Raw genomic sequence first — 21,136 nt, 5'->3', positions numbered from 1 at the left:
GCTATTGAATTTATCATTTTATTTATTTGTTTTACATTGTATTTACACTTTGATCCAGCTGAGAGTACGTAACTACCTGGACCCCACGAAGACGTATCCAGAGCATACGACGTGTACGTCTCCTTTATGTTCTTCACCGTTGATGACGAATAAAAAGTTTAGTTGACTGAGATCTATAGCGTGATGGAAAAAAAAAAAAAAAAAAAAAGAAATTGAGAAAGAAACATTGAAACGCAGGACACTCCGAGAAAACCTCATATGGAAGTGACTTGGTTCCCGATTCCCGATGTCTCTGTCTAATAGGGAAAAAAAAAAGAAAAAAGGAAAAAATAGTGGGAGAGTGAGTGGGTACAGTGCGCACCAACCTCCACTGTCCAAGGAGATCACACACAAAAACACACACACAAACACGCTCTCTATCTCTATCTCTATCAATCTCTTTCACTTTCTCTCTCTTCTGTGGGCTTTCTATTTCTAAAACTAAAATGCGCTTCTTTTCTCTCTCAAGCTACTTAAAAGCTCAACTTTCTCTTTCTCAATCTTTCTCGAGGTTTCCTGTTTATATTTTTTTAACAACCATTTGAATCTAATCTAAACCCAAAAAGAAAAGAACTACAGGAAGTAGGAGTATGATTTGAGTTGAGTTTTGTTTGACTAACTAACGAATGTGAGAACTGAGGAAGGTTTTGTTTTGGAATTCTTTTTTTATTTTTTTTTTATTTATTGGATCGGATCGCAAGGCGGGGCGGGTGGAGAAGATAGATGGATCCGTCTACGTTGATCAATGAGGGTTCGCTTTCCAATGGTAATGCGGCGTCGTATAACCTGTCAGAGATCTGGCAGTTCCCGATGAACAGTGGCGGTGGTGAATCGGGAATTGTATTGGGGCTTCGGAGAGGTCAGTTTGCTCAGACTTTGGCTCAGTTTGGGGATATGAATCGTGATGTTTCGGGAAATGATCCAATGAGTTTGGACCAGAGAGAGAATCATGGCGGTGGCGGTGGCGGTGGTGCGAGGAAGCGTCGTGATGCGGAGGAAGAGTCGGCTAAAGGTGTCTCAACAAGCAATGGCAATGGCAATGGAGTGGTATTTGTTATCCAAAAATTCAATTCCAATACTTGTGATCTCAATCCTAATTTGAGCTTCGTTTTCAGCTTATTTTTGCATAATTTGATTTTCTTTTTCATATTTTGATATCTTGCCGCCAATTTTTATTGCTTGCTTTTCTATCATTCTATTTGAATTCGAAACTAGAATTCTCTAAATGATCTAGATTGGTCTGTGAGAATGCAACTATTGCAATTGCGTGATTATTTGTTGAACGAGCAATTTGAGCTTTATAAGAATTGCTTTTTTTTGTTTTGGCAGAGTAATGGTGACGGAAAGAAGCTTAAAATTTCAGGAGGTAGAGATGAAAACCGAGAATCTAAAACCGAGGGGGAAGCCAATTCAGGCAAGCCTGGGGAACAGAATAGCCGGCCACATGATCCGTCAAAACAGGACTATATTCATGTTCGAGCAAGAAGGGGTCAAGCTACTGATAGCCACAGTCTTGCTGAAAGAGTAATTTTACCAATTAAAATAATCTTTTTAAGACTTTGTTACAAATTTTTATATTTGGAAATCCATTTCATCTACTATTTATAATGGTCCCCAAAAACCCAAAAACAAGAAGAAAAAAAAAAAGGAATAGTAATATAAAACTTGTATAAATGAGAGTTGAAATGAGAGCTGCTGATTGGAATTTGGAACTATATGTTGGACAGGCTAGAAGAGAAAAGATAAGTGAGAGGATGAAAATTCTACAAGATCTAGTCCCTGGTTGTAACAAGGTATGGTTTTTTTTGGATTTCTTCCAAGTACCTTTCATTGTCAGATGACATACAATATAAGGAGCAATTGGATAGCGAAAACTGATTATTGAGGTGTGTTCTCTGGTTCAGGTTATCGGAAAAGCGTTGGTTCTTGATGAAATAATTAACTACATCCAGTCGTTACAGCGTCAGGTTGAGGTATAGTTGTATTTTTCCTATCATGGATGCTTTTCATTTTTACTACAATTTTTCTTCCCTTTGATTAAACCGGAACTGGATATTGCTGGACATTGCAGTTTCTATCGATGAAGCTCGAAGCAGTTAATTCAAGAAACCCTGGCATTGAAGTCTTTACCTCAAAAGATGTAAGTTCTAGCAATATGCATCATAGTCTTTGGAATCTTTTTGTTCCGGGAATTGCTACTTTTCATTTGCCAAATAAAATTTCTCTTATGCTTAGTTACTTGAGAATGACTTTGATGTTTATATTTGAACTCCAAACCCTTAACCCTTTTTATGAACAGCCAGTGTCATCAACCTAAACCTTTTAGAGGTCATCAATGTTATAAATCGGAAAATTGGTTATGCTATTGCTAGAAAACGTTGTAGTCCTTGTTTGCTATTTTAACCGGGAAAAACCGAATAAATATGCTTGGAAATAAGATTTGTCATATAGAACATTGGTTATTTAGAGCTCTGATGTAATTTCTGTCGTATAGCTCTTGATTTTTGTTTTTTTTCCACTGCCCCCACTTACGGAGTGAAAAGAAAGAACAGTACCTTTTAGTTGTATATAAAGTGATAGACAAATAAAGCTTTGAATGGAGATAAATGCTTCTGAATTTTCTTCTGCTTTTAAATCACTGAAATTCTATCGGTCTATTGCTCATGACATATGTGGTTCTATTTTTAACTTGATTTGGTGACATGAAAGCTTGGAATAAGTCTTAGATTAAAGAGTAATTGGAGGTGATTGTTCCTTTTTTTTTTTTTTTTTTTAAATTTTTATTTTTAACCCTCCCCCTCCATATTTCATGAGTTTGCCATTCTTTTTCATGACAGATGAATTTGGCATTACAGTTTGGTCAACAAACGTTTGATACTTCTGGAATGGCATTTGGTCCACAAAGGGAATTCAGCCGTGGTTCCTCACCAGAGTGGTTGCATATGCAAGTTGGTGGTGGTTTTGAAAGAACAACATAGTCTACTAGAAAATCCCTCTTTCAAACTGATAATAAAAAAGCATCAAAGAGGCTGTGCTTCGTCCTCCTTAAAATTGCAGGCAAAAAACGTATACCCCATATATGCTAAATCAAAAGAAGACCTTTATGTTCATTTTCTACGTCAGGCATGGAGTTGATTGTCTATAAAAGACTGTTTTAAGCTAGTAAATTTAGAACTTCTCCAGTTGTTTGTTGTCGGAAAATGAATTCGTTCACTCCGTATATTTTTGGTAGGAGGCTTTGGTTCACCTTCTGAATACCGCCAATTTGGCCTCCTTGAATAAGTATTCTTCTTGTAAAAGAATGTTTACTTGTTCTAAATTTTCTTATATGCTCATAATTTTCTGTAATCTTTGTTTTACATTGGATTTGTTAAAAAGCTGAAGCAACATTATATAAAATAAAGCCACCTTTAGTTCTAGCTGAGTGTTAAATTTTCCCTCTTTAGAACCTTGTGTTTCCTTGCAAAACTAAATATGTATCGGTTAAATAAAGAATATTTATTTTATAGGAAACTAAAGTAGCAATTCAGACCCTAGTAAAATAATTCAGGGACTAAGTTCTGTCGCAAAATGATAGGCCTATGCCTACTCATATATGCTTTGCTTTGTGGCTGTGGCATTCCATTTGGTCCTGTAACTTTTCTTAATATATTGAAGTTTGAGAAGCAATAAACCCATTGCACCGACTGCCTAGGATTTGGACCAAGCCTTGTGTTTACATTTTAGTTCCTCCAACTGGGTGTATATATATGTATATATACATAAGAACTTAGAGTGAGCATTCTCTGAGTAATTCTAAGGGAGAGAGCTTTAAGCAGGAATTAGATTATGTTATCGGTTGTGTTGTTCCAAAGGAGCTTCCGCTCTGATTAAAAATACTCCCACTTGATTGGAAATAGGAAAGGCTTGCCCAGATAACTCGAAGGAGAAGGATCACCGAGAATACAGTGCCTCCAAGGGTGCAAACCACCTGTAATAAAAATTACTACCATTAAAACCCACAATTTACTAAGACTACTATTGATGTGTAAGATTGACATACATAGTTGGGTCTGCTTCTTATAAGTTCAAGCTGACTGACAGTAAATTAAACAACCATGATATCGATCTGACAGACTGCTTCCTTAATGCAGATGTGCCCAGTAATTCAAACCAGAATGACTGATAAAGCTTGCTAGAATCATATTTGTAATAAAATGAGTGGACATCTATAAAAGTTTTAAAAAGTAATCTATAATTGATCTGATTTGACATCACATGTTTAGGAAAGAGGCAGATATATTCGCCTTTTCAAAATATTCTTTTCAATTGTAATTATGTGTTTAATCTTCAATTGCTTTAATGTCCAATAAATAATGAACCTTATTGCAAAACCAAAAAGATTAAGAAGTTTATAAAAGCTGTGATATTCTTAAAATGAGGAAAAGCTATTGTCAAGCCCATATGCACGACTAACTTTCCAAAAAGCCGAGCCAAACACTAAATTGCATCTATGACATGAAAGATTAGCATTAGAAAAGCAATACCTCAAGAAATGCTTTAATAATTGAAAGTGAAGCCAATAGTAGAATTCCATCAACAGCAAAAGACACCTGAGATCCCCATTTATAAAGGGTATAAAAGAAAAAGAAAAAAGAAAAAGAAAAGCGAAAATGAAAGAATTAGCAGTCGTTTGAGATATACGCAGACACTCACGTTTAGTCAAGACGAATTTGAGTTTCCTAGAAAAGCAAAAGTTTAGCGACATAACTAATGCAGATATACCGCATTAAGAATCCCCACAGAGGAGAACAGATTCTTTAGCATAATAAAAAAAATTATGCAAACAATAGACCAGGATAGCCACAATTCAAAACCTTTTGTAGCGATCTTAATAGAGTTTACATTGTAAACTGATAAGATAAACAAATGATTAAATCAGGCAGTGCAACAAAAAGTTCCTTTCAAGGACATTACCTTCTTTAATACACAAGGTCTATAAAGCAAAAAGGAACCTACAGGTTAGCGCGCACTCTTAGTCGTAAATTCAACACACTCAAGGCTCTGGTATGCTTAAGCTTAGAACTAAAGAAGGACATCTAAAATTTAAGTCGAAAAGACTCCATAACAACAACTTGATCAGTTGATATGTCAACCACAAGCATTATACTTCCTCTGATGGGCATTCTTACCAGGTGCACACTCATGTAAAAACGCTATCCATCATTCCATTACTTAGGGGCCTTCCTTCTACTAGCAATGATGCTCTTTTCACCAATAATATGGTCGACCACTTTTTCTTTCTCATCTAATAAACTGAAACATCTAACTTCTACAGTTTATCAAAAATCTGGTTATACCAGATTTATTTGGAAATATGACCATGCCAGGTCGTTTGTGAAGCCTTAGATTTTACTTCATATAAATCTATTCATGGACAAAGGTCTTATTCAACTATTCCAACGCAAATACCTATTTCAACTAGCCGAGTATTGACAAAGTTTATCAAGCTGCAACCAATGGGAACAGCTTTAATGCTTGGTTCAACCACCTAAGATTTTACTCGTATATTTTCTCCTTATCTAATCTCAATTTTCAACATTTCAACAGGAAGGCAATGGAATTTTACATATTAGACTAACTAAAATGGAATTTTGAACTTGAACTTTTTGACATTATTTTCATGAATTGGACCAAAAAAAAATAAATAATAATAATAAATAAATATCAGTGAGGGCATTCATATAACGATTTTGTACTTGGTACTAGAAATGCAAGAAGAACATTCATAATTCAAAAAATTACCAGCTGGGTCGGGATTGCCGCGGGTAAAACAGAGCGTGTAGCCTTCTTGGCACGCTTGGAGATCTTCTTGAACATGCTTTGCAGAAACCTTAACAACAAATCAATACTGCTTTCCGCATCATCATCTTCTTCATCGGTCTCATCGTCCTCTGCCAAACCATCACCGTCAAAGAAGAAAGCTTCGTCATCGATGATCTCCTGGGCTCCTTCACTGGTTGAATTACTCGGCTGAGAACGTTAAAACATTTTCCAATCAGTGAATGATTTTTTTGTTTGAAAAAAGCATTTGGGTATAAGATAAAGAAAAACAGACCTTGCTACGATGGCAAATGCCGATTTTGTGGGAACGGTAAGGGAATGAGAGCTTCGCAGAAAATGGGTTTGAGCATGATGTGTGGAGGAGGACGTTGAGCTTGGTGGTGGAAACAATGGCGGACTCTGTTGCTGACAGTGTCGCTGTTCCTGCCATTAATGAACCTTATCCGGTAAATGAAAATTGTTAATCTTTCTAAATACACCCTTGCAAACAATTTTCTGTCCAAGATTTGGTAGGACCTTGGGCTTATCTTCTTCTGGGTGTTTTGATTGGGCTAACTTAGTTCATCTACAAATCAAAACTTTTGCCTTTTCAGAAATGGTTTTTAAATCAAATATTTTTTATTGTTTTCGATTAGAAATGCTTTTAAAAGAACTAAAAATTGATAAAATATTTTTTAGAAATAATTTTTAAATTTTAAAAGTTATTTTTAATTTCTTGAAAGTTATATGAAACAAGGCATAAAATGCCAAACAAGATATAGAGTTCTTCAATGTTTGGAATAATTATTTTTTTAATTTTTAATTCCAACTTATTCAGAAATGCTTTACTAGAAGTGATTTTTGGTTTTAGTTTGAATTTTTTGTGAAGGTCATAAGCTTTTTCTTAAAAAAAAAAAAAACAAATTAAAATGCTTTTATAAACTGCCTATCTATTTTTTCCTCTTAAAAAAATTATATATTATTGAAAGTTAAGTTGAATAATCCATATTTTGCAAAGTCAAAAATTTCTCATTTACCCCAAAAACAAAAAGGTCAAAATTTATCTCTACATTATGGTTTTTTGTTGGAAAAATATTTTTATAGTTTTGAATAATTTAAAAATATTAAATTCAATAGTATTGAATATGTTTTATTGTAAAATGTTGAATTTATTATTTTAAGTTGTATATTACAATATATTTAGATTAAATATTAAAAAATATAAAATTGATCATGTGAGAAAATTTTCAATTGAGTTAAGATTTATAACGTGGTTAATTTCAATACATTTGATTTAAATACACTTTGATTATTATAATTTTAAAAAAATGTGAACAATCTCAATTTAGATTTTTAAAAATCATTTTCTTCTCCTTTAATTTTTTATTTATATAACATTAGATATATATATATATATATACATGTATTTTCATGGAAGTAATAAATGTAATTTTCAAAATTTTAAATATTAAATTGTAATTAGGGTAAATTTTAGAGGATCAAAAGAAACATACCATTTGTAAGCAGAAATTTTGGTCGTGTATAGAAACAAACTGAATCCAATTTAATGAGAACGCGTGATGACTTTTACTGTGTACCTCAAGAAGTGCAAATAATTGACTTATTGGGCCCAAAATTCAAAAATAATTTTTGTTAAAAAAAAAAAAAAAAAAAACTGAGGGAAGAGGCCTAAGACGCTGAAAAATACGAGAAAAAGAAATCAAACTTGAGAAATATAATAATCATTAATTATTATTTAAAAAAAAAAACAGTAGCCAAAAAAAGAAAAAAGAAAAATAGTGATAAGCGAGAAATAGGTTAAACAGAAACGTCATTAACCGCCAGCAAAAACCACCTTCAACAAACTAAGACCTGTCAGAAATTTTTTTCAAAACGCCGTTTCTTATAAAAATCCTGCGGGTTATAGTTTTAATTACAATACTGCCATTTCCCGAAGCTTAGCCAACCAGCGAGTGAGGCCATTTAGGAACAATTCCATTTTGACCTTCCCGACCTGGGTCCCACTTACAAAAAGCTAAAGCCGCCAGATTGTATTCTATTCGCAGAGATTTTGGGGATAAATTCTATTAAATTATTTAATTATTTAATTATTTATTTTTTTGGGTTTGAAATTTATTCGCAGAAATGCTCGTTATTAAAAAAGGACAAAAATTTTTAAACACCAAACAAAAATTAAAAGAACGGAAATTAAATTAGAAGCAATTACCTCGCGGTTTTCAAACAAAGGAAAGAATTCAAAAATAATTGTGTCTAAAAAAAAGCAGGAAATTTTAAGTATCTGTCTAAAAAAGAAAAAGAAACCCCCCCCCCCAAAAAAAAAAAAGGAAAAAAAATTTACAGAGGAAGTTTCATTAAAAATAAATAAAAAAAGAAAAAGAAAAAGGGGAAATGTTGGAAGAAGAAGGAAAGGAGAGGGAGGGGTGTTGAACGCGCACACTTTCCTCTCTTCTGTTTCATCGTTTCGTACCACAAAGGGAGAGGAAACAAGAAACTGGGAGGGGCATATTCGTAAATAAAAGAGAAAAAAAAGAGGAAGACGAAGAAGAATTAGAATTCGATCGGAGAATATTTGTTTCGGTTTCGGATCGGGGCCGTGTTGTGTGAAGGAGGAATAAGAAAGAAGAAGAAGAAGAAGATGGTTGGGTGGGATAGGATTAGGCCGTCTCGACCAACGAGGTTGGGTCGTGGTTCGGATTCGAACCCTCGGCACGAACGCATTCCTTCGTCTCGGACTGTTCGACTCGGCCGAGTTCAGCCTCAGGCTCCTGGTCACCGTACCATTTACTGCAATGATCGCGATGCTAATCTTCCTGTTAGATTCAAGGTTGGTTTCTCTTTTTATCTCCTTTTGTTTCTTTGATTTTGCTTTTTGTTTGCACTTTTTTTTTTTTTTTGGGGGGTTTGTTAGAGAGGTTAGGATGAAATTGAACTTCAATTTGGAAAATTCTTTATTTATTTATTTTTTTAGTGTATGACATCGAAGAATTTTAGGAGCTTCACTGAACTGAGTTTTTCCCACGTTCATTTCTTTGTATTTTGATTTTATTTTAATTTATTTTCAATATTCTGAATCATAGAAGTTGTTGCTTTTTAAGATTTATGCTTCATGGAATTTTCTTTACGTTTATGTTTTTTTTTTGGCAACCAATAAAAGTTTTATTTTTAGTAATGCTGAAATTAACTTGGAATTCATGAGAACGTTAACAGCTAAGCAATTCAGTGTGAGGAGAGTATGTTAAGCTCATTTCTTTGGATGGTTAATTTTAGTTGTCTTCCTTTTGCTGAAATTGTGCATAGAATTTGAGGAATTATAGATTCAGCCATTGGCATGATTGTGGAGAAGAAACTGAATTCTTCTTCTGGTCCATTGGTAATTTTACATTTTTCGACCATTTTGGGGCTTATTACTTTATTGGTCTTCCTCTTTGTATTAGTTTTTATTCTCTCCGCTGTAATAACCCTTTAAACCGCTGTAAGAAGAGAGGATAGATTTAAAAAGCTTTGTAGCTGAAGAAGAAGAAGAGAGCATAGATTTAAAAAGCTTTGTAGCTGAATTATCACAAGTTTATCCTAGAATGCAAAATTATTATGCCAAGTAGTTTGGAAACATTAGTAAATTGAGCTTTATTTAATATCATTTTTCTTTTGTTAATGTGCGCTAATTGTTTCAGGGGAATTCTATATCAACTACGAAGTATAACTTCTTTACTTTTTTGCCAAAAGGACTCTTTGAACAGGTAATTTGCTAAAAGGTCTACCTTCATTGCAGAGTAAATTGGCCATATATCTATGTACATCTTAAATTGTGGTAATTACTAACCAAATAATTTAATAGAACTTGAATCCACACTAACTTCCAGGCTCGATCTTTTTATGGGAATTCTTTGTCTGGGGATTTAGGGTTTGGAAAAAAAATTTCCCCTCTTTTTGTAGGGGTTGGGTAAATGGGTTTGAAGCTAGACCAGAGAGGTAAGAGACTGATAATTAAGGCTTGTACACTATCTGTTTTTTCCATGTTGTATTTAAAGGTTTTCTTTGACCAATATCAAGTTTGCATGCATCAAGTTCAAGCTTACTAATAGAGGATAGGAATTGACCTTACGATATGATTGGAGTGTGTTAGGATTTGTCTATTGCTACCTTGACCCATGATATTTGAATTGAATGTGTTCCTGATAAACGCTATGTTTACGCTGACAGTTCAGACGGGTAGCTAATCTGTACTTTCTTACCATCTCAATTTTGTCAACAACACCTATCAGGTATGCATATTTGAACTAAGTAAACCATATTCAATTAGGGAGATATTTAATATTTAATTTTCAATTAACCAGAATCGATGTCCATTTTTTTTGGCCTGACAGATTATTATTTTTAGCTGTCTGGAATTTGTATTAAGTGTTGTTTCAGTCTTGGCCTCCCACATTTCCTCATGTTCAAATTTCATTTGAAATTTGGAGTAGTATTGAATGGGATAAAAGGCACAAAGTCCTATTAAACTTATAAGATATTACAAATAACATCCTAAACGATTAGAAAGTGTATAAAAAAGGACAAATGATTCAGTTAAGAGTGATAATTATAAATAAGAAAGTTGACAAGTACCTCAAAATACTACTTAAAATTGCATGGAACCTGAGTTTTTTAATTTTTTTTAGTTATAAATATAGAATAGATAAATTTAGTTATAAGAAAACATTTGAATATTCTAGATCAATACCACTAAAGTGTTGATTCGGTCTTGGCTCCCACATTTCCTCATGTTCAAATTTCATTTGAAATCTTGGGTAGTATTAAATGGGATAAATAATTCCTCTAAAACTTATAAGATATTACAAGTAACAGCCTAAACTATTAGAAAGTGTATAAAGAAGGACAAATGATTAAGTTAAGAGTGATAATTATAAATTAGAAAATCGAAAAATACCTCAAAATACTACTTAAAATTGCATGGATACTGGTTCTTTTATTTATAAATTTAGAGTAGATAACATTTGAATATTCTAGATCGAGATGACTAAACCTTTTTTTTTTCCCCTTTATTTTGTAGTAATTTATTTAAATTTCCTTAGTTTATAAGTAATCAATCTATTTTCCTTAGTTTATAAGTAATCAATCTATTTCTTTAACTTCTTGGAAAATTCAATATCATCTAACAAATTTTTGTCAACTGTTATTCATTCCCTTATTGTTCATTTTACTAAGATGATTTTCAAGTTTAATACAACTTATGTTAAATAATTCCTTTCTATTTCATGTTTAATTGAAAACCTTCATGTAAGTTATGATAATGGGGATAGCAGACACATCTAAAGAATATTTTTCGTCATAAATAATGATTTAATATTCTATTAATCGAAAGGTTTGAGATTTCAAATTTTTTTTTTTTTTTTAATAACATTTATAAAGCATTTGGTTATTTTAATTACTTGTGTTGAAACTTGACAATACTAATGGTGGTTATTCAAATTTGTGCTAATCATGTTTGCTTTTGTTAAAATGCATGCATAATGGTGCAGTCCTGTGAGTCCAATTACGAATGTGCTCCCTTTGAGTTTGGTGCTTCTTGTTTCTCTAATTAAAGAAGCATTTGAGGACTGGGTGAGTTCTCAGTTCCTTTTCATTGTATTAAACCGTTTTGAATTTGATATGATACTTTTCTTTAGTTTTTATTTTATTATTTATTTATTTATTTTTCTGGAAGCAGTTCTTGTTGATTTGTAATTTGCTTAGTATCGACGCTTGAAGTTTCATTTATTGGAGAAATTTTCTCCTTAAGTATGAGATAGTGGTACATGCTTACCTCCTTATTTTCTTTTTAACAGAAGCGGTTTCAGAATGATATGGCAATAAATAATAATCCTGTGGAGGTGTTACAAGATCAAAGGTGGGAAAGTATTCCTTGGAAGAAGTTGCAGGTTGGGGACATTGTCAGGGTGAGTATGAGACTTCGGTTTATCATACGAGATGTATTTAATGGTTAGATTGGATTTTATGTTTATGCCTAACAAGGTAACCATTTCTAGGCACACTTGGACTAAGGTGTTGATTATAACCACTATGAACAATATGTTGTATCTTCCTGCTTTTGGAGCAAAATTTAGTTGCAGTTGTAGATTATGGAAGTTTTACAATGCCTATGCAGAATAGCTGTTATGTTAATATCAGAAATATTATTACCTGGATGATGCAATTGTTTATGTGTCATGAATATTTATTTAATTGCAACTTTTGCAGTATATCCTACTTGATTTGTTTTTCCTTTTAAAACTACTTTTTTTTCTTTGGAATTTTTTGCATGATGTTAACTCTCAGAATCATGCTGCTTTATTTGTTGTTCTTATTCCCAAACATGAATGTTGTACATGGCATTGGTTGCAGATCAAGCAGGATGGGTTCTTCCCTGCGGATTTACTTTTTCTTGCCAGTACAAATCCGGATGGTGTTTGCTACATTGAGGTGTATTTTTTGTCTTTTTAAATATTTTTAAGAGTGAAGTCTTGTCTATGTGATGTGTACCTTGGATTAATCGACCTCATCTTCTTTGATTCTTGGCTGTAGACCGCAAATTTGGATGGGGAAACTAATTTGAAGATCAGAAAGGCATCTGAAAAGACTTGGGATTATTTGACTCCTGAGAAAGCGTCTGAATTTAAAGGTTTAAACCTTTTCTTGATCAACTTGTTTGTTTGATTTATATATGTCATTTTTAAATGCTTGGGGCTCAGTTTTGGGGCTTTGGTAAACACTTATTAACTCTTAACTGCAATTAAATAATAGAATTTGGTGGTTAATTCTAAGAATAGTAATGCATGCATAATATGCTTTTGGTTTTATTTCTGACAAGTATTCTTTTTCTCATTGCAGGTGAAGTGCAATGTGAGCAGCCAAACAATTCATTATACACTTTCACAGGCAATCTCATTATTCAAAAGCAAACAGTACCTCTTACTCCAAACCAGATCCTGCTGCGAGTAAGATGTTATCTTTTTATCTTTCTATTGTCTCTTTTATTTGTGTTGCCTTCCCCTCAATATTACACTTGTTCGGACTTGGAAGCTTAATTTAGAATGTAATTTTTGAAATCTTAGCATAGACTTCTACCTTATTGGTCACCAATAATCTTGTAGTATTTGGCCAATATCGAGTTAGAACATCTGTGGTCTCCTATAATGCTTGGTCTTTGCATTTATTTTCAGGGATGCAGTCTCAGGAACACTGAGTACGTTGTCGGGGCTGTTATTTTTACAGGGCAAGAAACGAAGGTTTGTAACTTCAAAGTGCAGTCAATTATACTGTATTTTCCTTTCTTACTTCCCATGCGTTTTAAGATGTGTTGCACATATTAATTATTAATTGTGATGAATTTGCTTTATTTGGTGGAAATTTCAGTCTTGTGAGCCCCCCAAAAAACCTTTTACTGAAAAAGTATATTAGTGTTGCAGCGGAATCTATTGCCTATTATAATTCTTCATGTGTCTCTTGGCATTTTCATTATATAGATAGATGATGTGGTATGAGAAGCTAGTCATGTTGTCATGTTGTTTTTGTGCTGTCGCCCCCTTTCTATCTCACATCAATGTATCTTTTTGAGTTGATTATTTGTTGATACATTGTTTGAATTGAAGGTTATGATGAATACCATGAATGTTCCCTCCAAAAGAAGTACATTAGAGAGGAAACTCGACAAACTCATACTCACACTTTTTGCTACTCTTTTTGCTATGTGTCTAATTGGAGCCATAGGCAGGTTTGACAATTTGCCAGAGCTTTGTATCATTTCTATTTTAATGAAAAATTTTACTTATTTACCTACTTGTGATTTGCTTAATTTCAGTGGTGTGTTCATTGATCGCAAGTATTACTACTTAGGTCTTCAGGAAGATGTGGAAAATCAGTTCGACCCTAATAAACCTTTTGTGGTAACGTATTGCTGTTAAAGTAGGAAATACTTACAGAATTATATTTTTATTATTATGTTTTTATTTTTTTATTTTTTAATTTTTCCATAATTTATGTAATTATTTCCTGCTGATTGTGATTATTGGTTATACAGGTTACCATTCTGACCATGTTTACTCTTATTACTCTATACTCAACAATCATCCCTATTTCTCTTTATGTTTCAATTGAGGTGAGCTCTGTAGCTTTTATGTCTGCTTGCTGTGTCTCTTTTCCCTTAAGAAACATAAATTTATTGAAGTAAATATTGAATGATACAAAGTTCTAGATGCTTAAAATATTTTTTTTAAGAAATCGGAAACTACAAACTTGGCTGCAACTCAGTAAGTGCTTGTTGACCCAAAAAAGGCTCTTTTAAGTCAAAATGGGGAAGCCAGGATTTTATGCTTCTCCAAGAAAGCTCTACTTTAAGCTTATTGGGAAGCTTAAAAGAGCATTAAATGAAATAGTAAATGCACTTTTTAAACTGACAACCAAACACTCATTAGCTTTTCAATAAAAGCTTTTCTTACATAAGCTCTATTGGAAGAAGCTCTACAGCCAAAGGCTCTTCTTCCATAAGATATACCAAATGGACACTTATTATGGCTTTTTTATATTTATTATTTTCTATATGCAATTTCAGATGATCAAATTTATTCAGTGTGCTCAATTTATCAACAAAGATTTGCATATGTATCATATTGAAACCAACACCCCTGCGTTGGCTAGAACTTCCAATTTGAATGAGGAACTTGGACAGGTAAATGTGCTGCCATATTTAATTCTTATTTGAGATCCTACAATTGTTTCTATTGTTATGGAATAAAAGGAAATTATAACTACAGTATTAACATTGTTATAGCATGCACGCAGTTATAACTTTGTATTCTTTATATTGCATGGGGTGGAATGTTAATATTGAAATCTGTGGCATTGACAACTAATTCAATGCTATTTCTCAAAGGAATGTGTTGCTTTTCTCATTTTGTTGCATTGCTCAGGTGGAGTACATTTTCTCTGATAAGACTGGTACTTTGACACGAAACTTGATGGAGTTCTTCAAGTGCTCTATTGGAGGAGAGGTATATGGAACTGGTGTGACTGAAATAGAAAGGGGAATAGCAGAACGGGACGGAATTAAACTTATGGAAGTATATCCCTCTTCTCATCATATGTGGAAGTTTTTTTGACAACACTCTGAACATATTGAAAAATAGAAATTTCATCAAAGTCTAACCAAAACCTCATTTACAGAGCAAAAAATCAGCCAATACAGTACAAGAGAGGGGATTTAACTTTGATGATGCAAGGCTTATGCGAGGAGCTTGGAGGAATGAACCTAATTCAGACATTTGCAAGGTAGGAAATGTTTTTAGCTGGAAGTATACCTGTTAAGTTTGTTGTGGTGAGCTGGTCATTTTTCTGTATCTTTTTTGCAATTTTTTTCTATTATGTTATTCTTTTTCTTGTTTAATTTCCTGTTTGTCCATGGTTTTAGAGGAGTTGTTATCTTGCAACAGCCTCTGGTCATAAATATGTCTTATGTTACACCATGTATCAGTACTTACCATGAAAGCTTTTGATAAATATGCAATTTTGACAATTGACTAATTGTTGTTGTGGTCTTTTAGGAATTTTTTAGGTGCCTTGCTATATGTCATACTGTGCTTCCTGAAGGTGTTGAGTCTCCAGAGAAAATTACATACCAGGCTGCATCACCAGATGAAGCTGCCTTAGTAACTGCTGCAAAAAACTTTGGCTTCTTCTTTTACAGGTTTTGAACTATCTTATTCTGTTTTTTTTTTTCACATTGATTTATGTAATCCTCTTAGTTTCTTTTTCTGTGCAGAAGTGAGAGAATTTGATTGATCGATCTGATACATTTAGTTTATACTCTCTGTGTATTTAATGAAAAATACCTGCTTAATTCTTTTCACCAAGGCACTTTGTGGGTTTGTTTCTGTCCTTGGTTGCTTGCATGGGGATGTGACATCAATCCACTGAGAATTGATGGTTTATGTTGTGATTGAGGGTTCATTTTGGTCATAGATAATAACTTTGAATTTTGATTAATTGCATTTTGGTCCATAAAATGAAATTCAATAAATTTAAATGTAGTCTCTAAGTTCTGTTTTTGCTTTTATTCGTGTTTTATCACTGATCCTAAAAGGTAAAAATTTTTAGAAGTCAATATAATTCTAAGTTATCATTCTCTTCATCAGTAGGCCCATTACATTTCAGTAGATTAATTAGGTCGTACATGTGTAGGACATTAAGTTAACAGAAATGAGTGTTAATAGGATTTGAACACAAAAGCTGTTAGATAATTGCTTCGATATCATGTTAAGTACCATTTTTTTCTAAAAGCTTAAACTGTTAGGGAGTGGGCCCAATTATATCCATAAAGTGAACATATAGTAGGTAGTTATTCCTGCATTTATTGAGGCTGATAAATTTTTCCTCTTTATTCTCAGGCGAACTCCTACAATGATATTTGTTCGTGAATCTCATGTTGACAAGATGGGGAAAATCGAAGATGTTTCATATGAAATTCTAAATGTTCTTGAGTTTAATAGGTACCATTAATTTCTTATGTATATTATTTATGATTTCATGGTTGATCCCACTGATTAATTGCGATCAACTGTTGCATAAATAGTACGAGGAAGCGCCAATCTGTTGTTTGCCGTTATCCAGATGGCAGGCTTGTATTGTACTGTAAGGTAATTCTTTGTTGAGGCTTTTATATTGGATGAACCCACGCAGTTTTTGGAAAATTAATTGACACTCTGCCAGGAAATTATTTTAACAGGGTGCTGATACTGTAATCTATGAGAGGTTGGCTGTTGGGAATGATGATATAAAGAAAGTATCTAGGGAACACTTGGAACAATTTGGAGCTTCTGGATTACGTACTCTTTGTCTGGCTTATAGAGATTTAAGTCCTGATATATATGAAAGCTGGAATGAGAAGTTCATCCAGGCTAAATCTTCTCTACGGGATCGTGAAAAGAAGTTGGATGAGGTATAATATGTTGAACCTGTTTTTATCATCTGCATGTTATTGATTGCGTTTCTCTTCTAAAAGATATACTATGGAGTATGGATGTAGTCTAATAAGAGACATAATATTAACTTGTGTTATATAGTTTATGTTCTTTATGAGAAAAAGCTTATATTTCTGATATATTTAATTCTTCTTTTACATTTTTTTTTTTCTTGTGAGACTTGTATCAAATAATTTCTTGTATGATCTCATGTTGATATTTGAAAAACATTGTGTAACTGTCAAGTGATAGATAAAGGATGGATTGCTCATGCACTAGCATGTTTCATAGAGTGGTTGCGATAAGTAGTTAGTAGTGTTTAGGTAACTTTGCCCTAGATTTTGAAATGTAAGTGTGTTGATAATTTGTAAAAGCTTTATAATTTTATTTTGAGATATTGCTAAAAATTATTATCATATTACCGTAAGTGTTAAGATTTGTTGCTCAAATTGCAGTTTAGGTTCTGAAAATAAATTATGAAATTCTTGCAGGTGGCAGAACTCATAGAACAGGATCTGATTTTGATTGGGTGTACTGCTATTGAAGACAAGCTTCAAGAAGGAGTTCCAACTTGTATAGAGACTCTTGCTAGAGCTGGTATTAAGATTTGGGTCTTAACAGGGGACAAGATGGAAACAGCAATAAATATAGCTTATGGTAAGTCGGTATGACATGGGAAGTGGTACTTCTCTTTTTACGTACAACTGTTCATTGTTTGAATTGTGCTATTGTTATCAAAATTTGTGTACCATTTCCGCACTATCTCATTTTTCTTTTCAATTGTTTTTGCTGCAGCATGCAATCTGATCAATAATGAAATGAAACAGTTTATCATCAGTTCAGAAACTGATGCCATTAGAGAGGTTGAGAGCAGGGTAAGCAACATTTATTGGTTGGCATATCCAAACATGCTCACAATTTAAGATCAATATCTTTCAAAGTATTTCATATTTATAACTGTGCTTGAATTTCTGTTGCTAGGGTGACCAAGTGGAAATTGCGCGCTTTATCAAAGAAGAAGTTAAAAAAGAGCTAAAGAGGTGCCTTGAGGAAGCACAAACTTATCTTCACACGGTTTCTGGACCAAAATTAGCACTTGTAATAGATGGGAAGTGTTTGATGTATGCATTAGATCCAAGTTTGCGAGTGATGCTACTCAATTTGAGCTTGAACTGTTGTTCAGTTGTTTGCTGCCGGGTTTCTCCTTTACAGAAAGCACAGGTGAGCTTCACTTGGCTATTCACATTTGTTTGAGCATTTTGCAGATAGTGATATTCCCGTTGTAGAAACTTTTGTTAAGTAAGCTATTTTTATGCTATATGTCACTTTGCCAAACTTGAGCTTGGTTTATGTCGAAAAACTAGGTTGTCCATTGTATTTGTTAAGACCAAAATCTGCCCTAGACTTTTAGATGCTTTATTGGTTCCGTGATTCATGGAGTTAAGTGATGATATGTTCAGTATGATAACATTAAATATGGTAGATCATTTTATTGAACCAAGGGTAAAAACTTGAGACTGAAAGCATTTTAGTCATTAGATGTTTCAGTTGAGGCTGTTACAACTATTCATCCATTGTGATAGCTTGATGTGTATGGTTGAACCCACTTCCTAAGAACTTAAGCTTTTTTTACTGTTACTTTAACATGTTAACAGAGCTCTGTTATATTTCAAGTCCTGTGTTCAAATTCTGCTACCTCCATTTGTCTACTGTTTTAGCTTGATATACATAGTTAGACCTACTTCATAGTGGTAATTTTTAATAGAGAGAATTACTTGCTATTTTTGAACTTATTCGTGTCAGGTTGCTGAGGATTTCTGGAATAGCTTAGAGTAATATAATGTATGAATGTGTGAAAAACTTGAATTGACTTTATACACAAAAGATCCTTCCATTTAGTGGAGCAAAGGATGGTGGCTTGACAAAATTTAGTCATCAATTTTATTGGGAAATGTTTAAGGTATTCAAACCATTTGCAGGTGACAAGTCTGGTCAAGAAAGGTGCACGGAAGATAACACTTAGCATTGGTGATGGTGCAAACGATGTAAGCATGATTCAAGCTGCTCATGTTGGCATTGGAATAAGTGGGCAGGAGGGGATGCAGGCAGTGATGGCTAGTGATTTTGCAATTGCCCAGTTCCGGTTTCTTACAGATTTACTTCTTGTGCATGGACGTTGGTCATATCTTAGGTTATGCAAGGTTAGATCTTTTTTTATTTTTAATTTTTTTATTAGCTTTTAATTTTATATATATATATATAGATATATAGTAAGTGTTAAAAATGTGGATTGTACATGTTTCACATTTCATTAATTGCAAATTGCAGGTTATTACATATTTCTTTTACAAGAATCTCACATTCACTTTGACTCAATTTTGGTTCACTTTTCAAACTGGATTTTCTGGTCAAAGGTTCTATGATGACTGGTTTCAATCGTTATATAATGTCATTTTTACAGCTCTGCCTGTGATCATGGTTGGGCTTTTTGACAAGGTACTGCCTTCTATCCAGCTATCTATAATGCAAACTTCTATGCTGCAGTTACAGAAGCATACAATCACATTACAGCTATTTCATTTTTAGTAAATAATTGTAGTTTATGTGTGGCCCATGCTGGGTGACACTTAAGCAGCTTCTTGAGGGATTCAATCCTCTCCCCTATAAATTTTTCTTGTTTAGCGACAAAGAATAAAAAATACTTATACTAGATGGTTGTATGATCATAAGTCTATAGTTTTGCTATTCTGTAGTTCTTCTTTGATTATCTATGTGTGTTCTTTTCAGGATGTTAGTGCATCCCTTTCCAAGAAATATCCTGAAATATACAGAGAAGGAATAAGAAATGTCTTTTTCAAATGGAGGGTTGTGGCAGTATGGGCTTTCTTTTCTGTCTACCAGTCTTTGATCTTCTATTACTTTGTCACCACTTCCAGTTCTGGTGCTCATAATTCATCTGGCAAAGTATTTGGTCTTTGGGATGTCAGCACAATGGCCTTCACTTGTGTTGTAGTAACTGTCAACCTGCGTCTTCTTTTGATGTGTAATTCAATTACAAGGTGGCATTACATTAGTGTTGGAGGAAGCATTTTAGCATGGTTTTGTTTCATTTTCTTATATTCTGGTATTATGACTACGTATGACCGACAGGTGCTTTCTCTTCCCCTTCATAGGGCAAAGTTTTTTTTGGTTTGTTTCCCAAATTATTTTAATTACTGACTCATTATTTATGGAATCTGCAGGAGAATGTCTACTTTGTCATATATGTGTTGATGAGTACATTCTACTTCTATGTAACAATTATTCTTGTTCCTGTTGTTGCACTTTTGTGTGACTTCATTTACCAGGGGTAAGAAATGTGACTTTTTTTACCATATGCTTTATATACAGCATTTTTGGTCTGGTAAGAGTGGAATAATTGGTCCGCTTCTTTCAACCGTCTAAAAATGGTGCCGTTGTCTTGATTATTTATTCGTTCATTTTTAACTTTTGCATGTGGATATAGGGTTCAAAGGTGGTTCTTCCCCTACGATTATCAGATTGTTCAGGAAATCCATAGGCATGAGCCTGAAGGTAGAACCAGGACAGAGCTGTTGGAGATTGGAAATGAGCTCACACCACATGAGGCAAGGAGCTATGCCATAGCTCAACTGCCACGAGAATTATCAAAGCACACTGGCTTTGCATTCGATTCACCTGGCTATGAGTCATTTTTCGCTTCTCAGCTAGGTGTATATGCCCCTCAGAAAGCATGGGATGTTGCTCGGAGAGCCAGCATGAAGTCAAGACCAAAGATAGGACAAAAGAAATAAATTGAAACAGAGATTCTTGTATAAAGTTCTCATTTGGACATTTAGCTGTAGAAATATTTGTAAATTAGCTGTGCCATATCTTAGATTTTTTGTTTTCTTTATATATTTTTCTCAATTTTGTTACACCGCCAAAATCCAATTTCTTTTACTCCTTTTTTTGGTTAATTTCTTCTTTCTGTTTTTGTTTTAAATCTCGAGGAAATACTATTTTTAGGAGGATTGGTTGTCTCACCTATGTACATCTACATGATCTATAGCTGAAAGAATTTTTTGTTGGTGCAAGTGCAAGTAGGCTTAATTTCCCACTTGAAGTAATGCCTTGATTTCTTGGTTATCATTGGATTCTATTGTAAAACTAAAGAAGTTATTCTATTGAGATGTGATCTGTGTCGTGTACACGTTTTGTGTTTCTGGATGTTCTCTGGCTGAGCAAATATCTTTGGTTTTTTGGGGCTTGTCTCAATGAATCTT

The 21,136-nt window shown here is 33.5% G+C and overlaps 3 protein-coding genes across 4 annotated transcripts; 2 read left to right on the top strand and 1 right to left on the bottom strand.

Annotated features, from left to right (window-relative positions):
• Positions 1–335: 335 nt before the first annotated feature.
• Positions 336–3,458, top strand: LOC107409916 (transcription factor BHLH089). Its single transcript, XM_048463121.2, has 6 exons — positions 336–1,086; positions 1,369–1,563; positions 1,767–1,832; positions 1,944–2,012; positions 2,111–2,179; positions 2,877–3,458. The coding sequence occupies exons 1-6, from the start codon at positions 763–765 to the stop codon at positions 3,015–3,017; spliced, it is 864 nt and encodes a 287-aa protein (XP_048319078.1). The 5' UTR covers positions 336–762; the 3' UTR covers positions 3,018–3,458.
• A 58-nt stretch (positions 3,459–3,516) lies between these two features.
• On the bottom strand, positions 3,517–6,418 carry LOC125418747 (protein SHORT HYPOCOTYL IN WHITE LIGHT 1). Of its 2 annotated transcripts, XM_048463122.2 has the most exons (4): positions 6,137–6,412; positions 5,824–6,051; positions 4,566–4,631; positions 3,517–4,009 (listed from the first exon to the last, which is right to left on the bottom strand). In XM_048463122.2, exons 1-4 carry the CDS (start codon positions 6,290–6,292, stop codon positions 3,866–3,868), a joined length of 594 nt encoding a protein of 197 aa, XP_048319079.1. In that variant the 5' UTR covers positions 6,293–6,412; the 3' UTR covers positions 3,517–3,865. The 2 variants fall into 2 exon arrangements, with proteins under 2 accessions (XP_048319079.1, XP_048319080.1); XM_048463123.2 differs by lacking the exon at positions 4,566–4,631 and having other exon boundaries at positions 6,137–6,418.
• Positions 6,419–8,174: 1,756 nt separating this feature from the next.
• On the top strand, positions 8,175–20,790 carry LOC107434097 (phospholipid-transporting ATPase 3). Its single transcript, XM_016045512.4, has 27 exons — positions 8,175–8,686; positions 9,534–9,599; positions 10,063–10,124; positions 11,382–11,463; positions 11,688–11,798; positions 12,244–12,321; positions 12,424–12,520; positions 12,730–12,836; positions 13,062–13,127; positions 13,491–13,612; positions 13,700–13,784; positions 13,919–13,996; positions 14,450–14,566; positions 14,808–14,957; positions 15,061–15,165; positions 15,438–15,580; positions 16,281–16,382; positions 16,466–16,529; positions 16,619–16,831; positions 17,345–17,510; positions 17,649–17,728; positions 17,835–18,074; positions 18,833–19,054; positions 19,182–19,349; positions 19,641–20,003; positions 20,096–20,202; positions 20,359–20,790. The coding sequence occupies exons 1-27, from the start codon at positions 8,498–8,500 to the stop codon at positions 20,663–20,665; spliced, it is 3,690 nt and encodes a 1,229-aa protein (XP_015900998.3). The 5' UTR covers positions 8,175–8,497; the 3' UTR covers positions 20,666–20,790.
• The last annotated feature ends 346 nt before the right edge of the window (positions 20,791–21,136 follow it).

The sequence above is a fragment of the Ziziphus jujuba genome, chromosome 12 (genome assembly GCF_031755915.1).
Source record: "Ziziphus jujuba cultivar Dongzao chromosome 12, ASM3175591v1".
Classification (NCBI taxonomy): domain Eukaryota; kingdom Viridiplantae; phylum Streptophyta; class Magnoliopsida; order Rosales; family Rhamnaceae; genus Ziziphus; species Ziziphus jujuba.
Note: the sequence above shows the minus strand (reverse complement) of the source record. Positions and strands in the feature narration are given on the sequence as shown.